General features: G+C 40.4%; 1 protein-coding gene across 1 annotated transcript; it reads right to left on the reverse strand.

Moving 5' to 3' along the window:
• Positions 1-848: 848 nt before the first annotated feature.
• Positions 849-10,049, reverse strand: LOC139746628 (aldehyde dehydrogenase, dimeric NADP-preferring-like). The gene is made up of 10 exons (XM_071658045.1): positions 9,903-10,049; positions 7,763-7,906; positions 6,719-6,929; positions 6,368-6,468; positions 5,763-5,926; positions 4,942-5,172; positions 4,245-4,442; positions 3,302-3,417; positions 2,663-2,798; positions 849-1,481 (listed from the first exon to the last, which is right to left on the reverse strand). The coding sequence occupies exons 1-10, from the start codon at positions 9,921-9,923 to the stop codon at positions 1,430-1,432; spliced, it is 1,374 nt and encodes a 457-aa protein (XP_071514146.1). The 5' UTR covers positions 9,924-10,049; the 3' UTR covers positions 849-1,429.
• Positions 10,050-12,286: the final 2,237 nt, after the last annotated feature.

Consider the following 12,286-nt stretch of genomic DNA (forward strand, 5'->3'; position numbering starts at 1 on the left):
CAACTATGACAATAAGTAGGCACAATATCAGTCCCCAGATTTGTTTCTCAAACCGATTCCTATATTTTCTGCAAAATAGTTATCACACCTAGGCCTTCAGTGCTTTTTCCTTTTTGAATATCCTTATATCTAACCAACTTTGGAATGTATCCGGGTCCCCTGTAGGTTAATGCGATCATCCTTTCATTAATTTTTCCTTGACCTTGACACGTTTAGATATGATTTTAATCCATCAGGCAAGTCTTTTACCTATTATAAGAATAACAGTGGGCCCAAAAGCGACCCCAGCGGCACACAAGTTGTAACACTAGCTCACTTCGAGGATGCACCACGACGATGACAACTAGACTAATGCATAATTAGAGGACTTATGCTGTGCACCTGGGTATGATTTTCTAAGATTTGGCATTTCTTTTATGTCATTGTGTTATTGTTAGCAGCATAGCTTCATAATTATGACAACTAGAAACTATGTATGCAGAGTTAATGGGCCCCAATGGAATACAAAGGGAATGATTTTTAAAAATTTGGTGTCTTGTGTTTGTCGCTGCCATTGCTCAATGATGATCAAAACTAGAAATTCAAAACTCTGTAGGTTTCTTTTTTTATTCGTATTAGTTGTGTTTGTCAGCTACACAGCTGCAGGATGATGAGAGCTAGAAATTGAATCTTTGAAAGTATATTCAGAGGACCCCAAGGGTAAGCCTCTGGATAAGATTTTTAAAATTTGGTGCTTATGTATATAGGTTCTGTAACTCTACTTTACTATCTTGTATTTGAAACGTTACCTTTGTTAATAGCTAATGATATTTTTACAAGCTAAATTCAAGGATCAGTAAAAACCAAAGTCAGAATTATAAACACATTTTATTCTCTTTTATAAGAAAAGTATTTGAAATACTTCTTGGAAGACTGATGTGTGTTGTAAGGGACTTGTTTCAATCATGACTTTGAAGCTTTTGTGGTATTCACCATCCCTGGGAACACTTCAACTGTGCTCCTGCATCATGCTGGTCCTACCTCACTCCCACATCATGTTAGTCCTGGGAACACACTTACCATAATCCTGTATCACACTTAGCCAATTCCTGTACCTTGGGCCATATCTGTCCACTCAGTGGAGATTCCTTGTGACTGATGACTTTGTGGGGCTGGTAGGAGAGTGTAGCCACCCTTGGGTCTTAATAAGATGGTTATTGAGGCTAGATTTGAGAGCTTGTGGTTGAATATGGCTGTAGATGCTGGTAACTAGGTTTGCTTATGTAGGTCTGGTCAATGCAGATGATCTTATGAGCTGATTTCTCATTGTTGGAGGTGGTTATGTACCTGATGGTAAGGGTTGGTCCATAGGGGTGGTGTAAGGGCTTTTCTTAGGGGTTGGTTGTAAGGGCTGGTCACTGGGACTGGTTGTAAGGGCTGGCCACTGAATTTAACTGGTAAGGATCTTCAACTTCTCCTCATTGTATGGAGGGTACCGTTTCCTGGAGCAAGACCATCTTATGAGATGCCGCATGGGCATGTACAAGTTCTCTCTCTCTCTCTCTCTCTCTCTCTCTCTCTCACACACACACACAATATGCACTAACCACTGAATTAGAAAAATAACAAGTTATAGTACAAAGAGAACAAGCAACACCATGTTACAGAAAGGAAATGTTGAGCAAGTTACTGAAATCCATAGGAAGGTACACCAAATATAAAGGTATAAATAAGGGGCAGTATGAATTGCTTTGTAGAGCAAAGTATTTTTAAAATATAGGTCTAAAGAGGTGTTGGAGAACTGAGAAGTATACAAGCCCTACGACAGAACTAAGAATTTAAGGGTAAATAGATGAGGATGGCCGTACAACATAGTAAGGTAGAAACCAGAAAATACTGATAAACATTCATAAGAAAGTAGGACAGAAACAGTAACATGCTCCCACATACTCTTTTCAAGAATTAAAATAGAAACCATGAAATATCACCACAAACACTCACTTTAGGAAGTAAGATAGAAACCATGAAGTGCAACCACACACTTACACTTCAAGATGTAATATAGAAACCACAAAATACTACCATACACCCACTACATGATTAAAAACCTGTCATCTGTATTTCTGATGCCCATTCCCTCTGGGAACAAGCTCAAGGGGGTGGCCATGGCAGAAGTCTCCATAACTGGTGAACTCCATTGCCACTTCTAGGCAAAATTTTTGAGGTAAGACAGTGCTACACTAAAACAGTGTTACACAGTTACTTCAAGAGGTAAAGTAGAAACCATTAAATACCACTACACTTACTTAAAAAAGTAACATAGAAATCTCAAAGTGCTGCTACAAAAACACTTGAAGTAGGGAGATAGAAATGAAAAAATATCACATTCAGAGGTAAGATGGAATCCATTAAATATTGCTATACACTCACTTTAAGAAGTAAGAAGCCATAAAAACTACTACACACTCCCTTCAAGAAGTTTGATAGAAATCATATAATACCACCACACACTCGCTTCAAGAAGACAGAAACCATAAAACACAACATATTCAAGAAATTAAATAAAAACCATAAAATACAGCTACATATTCAATCCAGGAAGTAAGATAAAAACTATGAAATACAGCTATATGCCCACTTTAAGAAGTAAGACAGAAACAATACAATACAACTGCATACTTACTTCAGGATGGCATCCTGGTCCTTGTCGAACTGGCGCATAAGGACAGGCTTGAGGTGGGTGAATGTGTAAAAGGTGTAGTCCCCATGATAGGCACCCATCCCACTGTGTCCTACACCGCCGAATGGCAGGTTGTGGTCTACCAGAGGAGATATAGTTGGTTAGGCTCATGAAGGGTACAAGGGTTTTTGGGGGGTACAAGAGGTTAAGGCAATGAGACACACTGGAAGGTCCCCCTCATGTGACCTTTAAGAAAGTACACCGAGCAGTGTGACCAAATGAGGGAGAGACATCCCCTATGTAATATGACCTCCCCAAAGCATAAGAACCTTAAAGGGCCTTTTATAATCTGTCAGGAAGAAAGAATCATATTCTGTAAAGTTGTTTCCTGAAGGCTGGTTACAATGACAAAACTTTTCCCCGAGATATAATAACTTATTGGAGGTGTGGTACAGTAACACTATATCATCATGGTATTGTAACTTGATGGCAGTATTTTACACTAATACTCTACAACTGTGGTACAGTGACTAAATGGCAGCATGATACAGTTATACTCAACTACTGTGTTACAGTACTGTTGGCATGGTATTGTACATTCCTGATATAGTACTGATGAACTGTTGTGTTATATAAACTTACTGGCAGCATGGTGCAGTGTGTCATTGACAGTGATGCCTCCACAGGGGATCTGTTGCAGAAACATATCAGTGTCATCCTTCTTGGTTGAGAACACATAAAATGCTAGAGGCTTCTCCCTGGAAAAGGGCAAGTTGTTTGATGTTACTTGTAATAGCTTGTGGAGGAAGTTGTATGGTCATGCACTTGCAGGAGCTTGGAGAGGAGGTTTCATGTTCAGATGCTTGGAGAAGGGGGTTGTGTAATCAAGTACTTATAGGAGCCTGGAAAGGGGGGTCATGTGATCTGGAATTTATGGGGATGGGGTTGTGTGATCAGGTGCTTGTAAAAGCTTGAAGAGGGGGTTGTGTGGTCAGAATTGTTTTGAAGCTTGGGTCAGGGGTCATGTGATCAGGTAAACATAGAGGCTAAGGTAGAGGGGGCCTGTCATAAGGTTTGTGTAGGAGCTTGAGAAAGGGGTCATGTAGTCAGATAAATGTAGAAGCCTGGGAAGAGAGTCCCGTGAGTAGGTGCATGAAGGGGCTTGGAAATGGGGTAGCATGGTTGGGTATGTGTAGAAACCTGGGAAGGGTTTTGTGGTCAAGTACTTTTAGAACCTTGGGAAGGGGGCCATGTGGTCAGGTATGTATAGGAGCTTGGGGAAGGGGTTGTAAGGTCCATTTTCTGGTCTAAAACCTGAATTATATCTGCTGTTGTGTAGCTGTTGATAATGATGGACTTTGTGTCGATAATCTTTTTCTTGAGAATGAATACTTTGCTTATTCCTTGCTTGGCTTACTAATTGGTAATGAATGGCTATTCTCTCTCTCTCTCACTGCTTTTTTACCATCATATCTTTCTCTGGCATTCATAAATGACTTATTCACTTAAGACTAAAATCAGTGAAGGCCTCAGTATTATATTTTCATTCTCTTATTTTTCTATTTCTTCTGATGGCTCATCTTACCTATTGTTGATGATGTCAACAGCTTGCTCAGGTGTCTCCACATTGAGAATAGGCAAGATGGGGCCAAAGATCTCCTCATTCATGATTTTACTGTCAAAAGACACATCAACAAGGATAGTTGGCTCAATCCATTTGGATGTTTTGTCATGATGTCCTCCTACCACAGGCTTCCCATCCTTTAGATACTCTGCCAGCCGGCTGCCATGGGGACAAGACAGAATCAACCAACAATAATGTAGAACCTATAATCCTTAAGATAATGTTATAAAAGGGTGCATCTTTGTGTTCTTGTAGATTATTGTTTCTGACTTACAGTTGCTCTCAGTTATAATTTCAAGGCTACATAATCAACTAAGAGATAAAGATATGAAAACAGGATAATTTAGGAATGCAGTCAAAAAATGTACTTAAATTTCTGTAGTCATAATGTACTAGCAAATTCTCTTCAGTCAGTTTGGTTATCAAAGTCATCTTAAGCATTACTTCATTTTCCTTATATTCTGTAATTCAGTGCTCCTCACTCTAACCTCTCACATTTTCAGAACCTATTGCTTCTCTTCATCCATGATTATCAAAACTCATGGCTTCTTATTCACTGACTTTCTAAGATTCTTAGAGTCTCTAGAACTTTGGTCAGGTCACCTTGAACCTATGAGTTCCCATAACCTAAGACCCTAAAACCATGTGCTCCACTCACTCAACATGTCTCTCGGTAATAATCCTGCTCAGACAGGGGGAGTCCTTCGGGTTCTCGCCGTACCACTCCAGTAAAACCTCCTTCGCCTTTTGGACAAACTTGTTTTGCACCTCCTTGCGGCAGAGCACATAATCTGGGGCAATGCAAGTCTGACCCAAGTTGAACATCTTGCCCCAAAGGATCCTTCGCACCGAAATGTCCATGTCTGCTGTATCGTCGATATAACATGGACTGCAGATATATGAGAGAACTAGAGATCACATCATGAAAGGGATGTCAAGCGCTGTCTCTAAGAGTCTGGTGAGACTGATATAAGGTAAAGGAACATTAGAGTGTCAGGGTGTTTCAAAGATTTGAGAAAAAACAAAGTCATGGGGCACCCACATCCTTAATGGGAGTGGTCCTTGGATATTAAGCTGATTTAATTACTTTTTTTTTCATACATCAGCATTCATCATAAACTATTCATTTTAAGTGGTAATGTGAGTAAAGTGAGCCAAGTGAGCTTAAAAACTAGTGCCTTTAAATCCTTCATGTTATGGGTGATTTTCTTTTCAAAATATGACAAATTTGCATAACTGAGGAAACAATGAATACACGTGAAAGGCACATCTGTCAACAGAGAGTGGAGATAGACAGCCAGTCTAAAAATATGAATAAAAAACTTTTGGTTTAGACGCTTTACAGTTAAACAGATGTAGATATTATTCACATCTTGACACCATTACCACCAACAGAAGTCCTACATCCTTCCTATACTTTACAGTAGATGCAATGATTTCAATGGAATAGAACAGGACAACATCCACCCATTAATTTACCTCTTGCCACCCAGTTCTAGGGTGATGGGTGTGAGGAACCTGTTGGCGGCTTCCCGAACAATCTTGCCTACCATGGTGGAGCCTGTGTAGAAGATGTAGTCGAACCTCTGCTTGAGCAGCTCAGTAGTCTCTGACACACCCCCACACACAACATGGAAGCACTCCTGATGAAGGACCAGGGTGCTCTAGTTATGGCTAAGTATAATAGTGAGCAAATAATCCACTGGATACATTTGGGAGGGGTCTTATTGCCTCATATTCTCACCCAAGACTGGGACTTTAGATTTTGCTTTCTTATTAGTTAGGAGGTGTACTAGCATACCTAACCCCTAAGCATAATGGTACAATCCTCGAGCAAAATGTTATCCTTCTGCATAATGATATAATCCCTTAATATGACAGTACTGTCCTTTACTATGAAGGCTTATCCTTTTATTTGACTTTATGTGTCAGGTCAAAGTCTAGGCCATCATAGCAAAGGGCTATAACATCTTGCTTAGGGGTCTTATTATTGTTTACAAGTATCATACTGTTGTGCTGCATTAGGTAGTGTGAGATATATTCTGTTAGGAGAAAAAATGTCATACTGGCCTTGCTTGACTTACCTGGTCTAGGTACTTGGGCAGGAACTTAGTGATGGCAGCTGCAGTGGCAGGTGCCACCTCAGATGGCTTGATGATCACTGTGTTTCCTGCAGCGATGGCACCTGTGGTGGTGTATATCTTTTGTCAAGGATAAGTGAACTCACTTTATGAAGCCACTTTCAGTACACTTCATATTTGACTACAGGGGAAGCACAACTGTTACTGGCTGAATGGCAGACAAACCAGTTGTGAGGGGTAATGGGAGACAAAGCTGCTATGAAACATAAATATACTATACTTTACAAAAATAACTTACAATACAGTGTAGTGTTGACTTATACAGAGGAAATGATGAATGGAATTATGTCTCACCTGCAGCAGGGATGAGGGCCAGCTGCAGTGGATAGTTCCAGGCACCCATGACCAAGACAACACCATATGGGTCACGGATGATGTAGCTCTTGTCTCCAGGCACAATGGATGGCACCTCCTCAGTTTTGACCCAGCTGTCCAGTTTACTGAGAAGGAAGTCAACATCCTTCTCTGCGAAGTCTAACTCGAACACCTCTGCCTCCAATTGTGGCTGTCATGGGAGGTGCACTAATGAATACTACAGTTGCTTTATAATTTTATTGGAAATGTACAGAGGTGAACTCGGGTACCTGTGTCCTTTCTGCACATTATGAAAATGTTAGAGAGCTCAACATGTACATGGTAACAATGTCACATAATATGATGTTTATCCCTTGAGCACAGTTTGGTTCTTGAACATAATGGTGCATCCCATGAACTTATCATTATAGCCCTTTGGTACAATGGCCTGACCTTTGACCATTCCCAAGTGTCTTGACATCATGCTTAAGGATCCTACTGTAGTGCTCAAGGAACTAAATTAAATATGGGAACTTGAAAAGTGTGATTACATCTTTAAAATAAAAATGTTTATTCAACTGCCTCTTGCAGTATAATGCAAAATATGAATGGTAAAAGTTGATGAAGCAGACACCAAGAAGTTTTGCTTTTAAATTTTGTTACAAATTTCTGGGGTGGGCATACCTTATTACAGTAATCACTTTGGACTCGAAGAACTCCTCAGCCCTCTTCTGACTCCTGACAAACCTTATCTTGACACCAGGAACTTGTGGTCCTTCACTAGTCTCATGGTGAGCCATACCTTAGTATCATGAATTCCTAAGCCCTCACCTACCTCCTAGGGAGCCTTACCTTGAAACCAGAAACTTCTGGGCTCTCACCTGCCAGTGGCTGGCTGGCTTGACACTTGGAACTCCTGTGCCCTTACATGCCACCTGGTGAGCCTTAACACTGAGAACTCCCAGGTCCTTACCTACTTTCTAGGAAGCCTCTTCTTGAAACCAAGAATTCCTGAGCCCTCACCTGCCTCCTTGGGAGACTCACCTTGTTCAGATCAGACTTGAGAGCCGTATGGAAGGTCTGGCGGTTCTCCTGGTACATCTTCTTGAGTTGCATGAGTTGCTGGCGGCGGAACTCGATAGGCCTGGTCTTGCCCATATTGAAGGCCCTCCTGGCCTTCCCTACAACCTATCAGGTGTCCAGGAAAGGTGTTAACTCTGGTCCTTATTACAGAATTGACAGAAACCCAATAGTTGTCTCATGTACCATTACAAGCACTGAGGATTAATAGCATGTGGCAAATAACAAAATTACTATTGACATAACAAGATTGGCTCACTTATATTTCTAATTATAGGAGAGGTTTTCTTGACTCTAGTGCAAAATTTATAACCACAGCAGATTTTGCATTGTTCTTGGTATTTTGTCTTTCATCGATTTACATACTCGTATATAATGACATTACTTGAGTTGCCATTGCTTAGCCAGTGTAACCAAAGCATTACTACGGTAATAACTTTAATCAGGGTGTAGTGTATATAAACATAACGGGAAACTAAGAAAGATAGAATAGATAAGGAGATATTTCAGTAGAGAATAACATCGTGAACCAATGGACGACGAAACAGGGAGTCGTAAAACGTTGAAGATACTGAAATAGCAACAACTACAATGTTAATGCCTAGTTGGTGTACAATTTTCTGTTCTTGTGCTTCAGCAGGTGGTGGCGAGAGCCCACTTGTAAGTTATAGCAATACCAGTTAGCCTTGACAATGAACCGTTGTCATTTTTTTTACATGATTCCTTTCTCTGTTTTCTCTAGTTTCTCGTTTTTTGAATTTACAAAAGTTTGGCATTAGTTTCTTAACGTCACATAGTATAGCAAGGGAAGAGGAGACTCGTTAACATTAGAATATCGCAGTATATGATTGTGACGCGTCTTTCATCGTACGGTGTGTCCAGGCGCCGTTGATTCAATATTCGCGGTGGGAGACTTTTTTTTCTGTCATCTTCAAACGGGATAGTTATATGTTTTCCTAACTTGCAAATAGTTCAGCCTTGGGTATCAAAAGTGTTAGTGCCTTATTTCTTTGACTTTCTTTTTTTCGGTAACTTATTCCCTTAAGAGCACAAAAATTGTACGATTGTAGGCGTTGTCATGTTTTACTGGGTGTTCCATGGGATAAAAGTTGATCTTAAAGATTATATGTTGAATTTTGTTAATGAGAGGTTTGAGTTCATTCTTAATAAGGCTTATCATTAAAGTTTGTCTAAAGGTTTATGCCTTGACAAATGTTGGTTGGCTATTCTTATACTGTTCAACTTTACAACTGAAAAAGAAGAGCCTACATTTGTATTAGATGATCAATTCCATACCAGTATTTCTGATCGCTGAACCACTGTGTAATGTGACGTTGTGTTATGTTGTCGGCATTACGTAGCAGTCTGAGAACTATTAATGTATTATTAATTCATATTGGTATCACGAAGTTATTCATGAAATTTAATTTGGTTGCTTTTCTAACTTGCTCTAATCTTTATTCATCTGCAATCAAGTTTGGTGACCGAACTGAACAGCGACATTAAACAATATATTTTTTGTGGTGTGGCGGTGTTGGTGGTGGACATGTTACGGTGGCAAATTAAAAATGTTTTATCTTTTCAGAGGTCCAGCTTCGTCTTGGAAAATGTTCAGGCTAGGAGAGTTTACAGTATGTACTGGGATGATGTCTAACTTGGACCTTGTGACAGGTAAGTAGTTCCTCTCGTTAAAGTTTATTTACCAAAAAAAAAAAGCTTAGATTATAAGACTATGCCCTAGGCATACAGTGAAGACTTTACCTATGTTAGGTTAATTCTTATCATAACATTATTTTCCTTGTACCACTAATAGTGACTTATCGAGCACGTCCATTGACTGCAAGAATAGAGCGAAAATTTTACGAATGTATTGATTAATCCTCCGTTCGTTTCTAGTGTTCTCACTAGGACAAATTCCCACTCTGCTTCAGAGCCCTACCCACCTCACGAGACTTTCATATGTTTCCTGAGGCGCCTGCCTACAGCAGAACGCTCCATTCAACCGTACACCTCGCACACATTCCATTTGGTACTCGTTTAGTGCTACAAATTCTTCAAAAACTCAACTCTCCATTTCAAAACGTTCTCTTAAAGGTTAACTTACATCCTTGTATGAAGTTGCCATGGTTGAGAATTCAGTCTTCCCGGCCTATGACAGTAGTGGTGGTGTTCGTTACAATCACCTCACACAACTGAAGTCTTCCTTACCCCCGGCGTCCAGGGTAGGCCGTGCCCAAGAGTTGCCTAGTCATGATAATGGAAGGGCGTTTGTTCCTTGTTCGTGGTGAAAATAGAAAGTCATTTGTCGTCACCGTTTATAAAGGCAGCATTCATGGCTCTTTCTCAAGTAATAGAATCTTAAAAAAAAAAAAAAAGTGTGTGTGTGTGTGTGTGTCTTATGGTGGCCATGGTGGAGGAGGGGGAGGCATGTGTTGGCTTTGGGAAGGGCGGCAACACTTTATCAATGGGGGGGGGTGCATAACATGACTGTACGTAGCACAATTCGTACACTGTGATACATATTTGCTCTCATCTCCATCGGCTTTTGTGTGTGTGTGTGTGTGGATCCAAAAATAAAATTCGAGTTGAAAAATAGACTTAAGACGCTGGGACTTTCTAAACCAACAACTCTAAAATACGGAAGATTTATGGGGAAAATAAGTATTTACAATGCGTATATTCTCGTCGTCAGACGTAGTGTAACAAATCGAGCGTCGTGTGACATTACTTAGAGTGTATACGCTCACATAGAATTTTTCTCCTCAAATATGAAGAGAAAACAGAGGAATACTACTACTATTAGTGTATGACATCGCTTTCAGTCGCCGGAACAGCCTGGAAATGGCAGCAGTGCCTAGCTGCTCCCGGGGAAGCGGGTGTGCCCACCCCAGCCAACCTACTAGGAGGATGCTTACATATTGACATTAGTGACTGGGAATATTGCCTTGGCGCAATGCTATCTTCTTGCTGCACATCGTAGGCCTACATTTTCTGATGATGGTTTGTAGAGACTTTCATAGCTTCTGATCAGTTCATTCAGTCTCTGATTGTCATATGGTATCGCTGATTACTTCAACATCTGCAACAGAAATCATACACAAGTAAGCAAGTGAATCAGGGAGATGGTGGTGTTAATTGAAAAAAAAATGGAATTTTAATACCCGGCCTATTCTCTCTCTCTCTCTCTCTCCCCCTGACAACAAAAATATATTTAGCGCGAGCATTGTGTAGGTGTGTGGTGCACGCCTCTCCCCCGCCAGCAACGCTCTCGACGCCCCTCGTTGTGCCAACAAGACGAGAGCTGAGTCACTTGCGGGAGGGTTCCAGGTGTATCCAGCCAGACCATATGCCTGGTATATCATCTAATCAGGATAGGGGGATTTTCCATTGGCGTCGAAGGGGAACGGCAGAAATATTTTACCACTTGCGGGAGGAACAAAGTGCGTCATGTATAGGATCAACTTCTGGTGGGAGCCAACAATCCAAAATGATATGTTTGTTATGTTTGCTTAACCATAAACAGACATGTTATTTGTTCGTTTTTTTGTGTTAGCTGAGACGGCACGGGCAGCTGAATGCCCTTAGTCATGTTATTTGTTAGTTTTTTTTTATGTTATTTGAGACGGCACGGGCACTAATGCCCTTAGTCATGTTTTTTTTATTTCTTTTTTAAATCTGAGACGGCACGGGCAGCTGAATGCCCTTAGTCAAGGCCATCTCATTAACGCTATATATATATATATATATATATATATATATATATATATATATATATATATATATATATATATATATATATATACTCTAGCGTAAGGTAAGTGCCAGGTTCACGGCTTTGATATAAGGTATTAGAGATATTTATGTGTAATTGCGCTTACTCACGTTCCATTTAAGTAACTGGCCATGATTATGCCATATCGCTGGGAGAGGGGGGGGGGGGGCAGTGGTGCCGTGAATCCTTATGCCTTTTACTTATTGACTAATTTTGTCGTAGTAGTCCTTGTAATTCACTAATGTAGATGACGTTCGCTATGTGTCAAAAGTATGATGGTAGAAATATCTTGCGGTCTGAAACTTTCAAGATTGTTGTGTTGTATAATTTGTTTATAGATGTATTGTGGTAAATTTGATTTTAGATTAGGAAATTTGAGAATGTTTCGATTTACTTAGGGTAACAAGGTTTTCAAATGGTTAGCCAGATAAGGCAAAGACTGCCTAGCTGCTATGGGAACTGTTGATAATTGCTCGCTTTGCTGTCTTCTTGTCATGTGCGGGGAGGCATAATAAGGACCTGACAACATGGAAATTTCTCCCAAAATAGACATGGAACTGATGCTCGCCCAGGTAGCAGCGACTCGGCTGTCCCAAGAACGTGACGCAGTAGTTGGCCACACAATTACTATGAAAATTGCTTCACTCTCTGGTCGACACCATGTGAGTGTGATGATTGGTGTAGTGTCATCCCAACATGGTACCATGGGACCAAAC

Source organism: Panulirus ornatus, chromosome 65, assembly GCF_036320965.1.
Source record: "Panulirus ornatus isolate Po-2019 chromosome 65, ASM3632096v1, whole genome shotgun sequence".
NCBI classification, from domain to species: domain Eukaryota; kingdom Metazoa; phylum Arthropoda; class Malacostraca; order Decapoda; family Palinuridae; genus Panulirus; species Panulirus ornatus.

Bases quoted from the DNA above. Each gene is read 5' to 3' on its own strand.
- LOC139746628 (XM_071658045.1), bottom strand. From the start codon at position 9,923: ATGGCAACTTCATACAAGGAT. The intron at 6,930-7,762 runs GTGAGTCTCCCA...CTCCCATGACAG, and splicing joins TCAAGTCTGATCTGAACAAG to CCACAATTGGAGGCAGAGGT. The intron at 6,469-6,718 runs GTGAGACATAAT...ACACCACCACAG, and splicing joins GGCCCTCATCCCTGCTGCAG to GTGCCATCGCTGCAGGAAAC.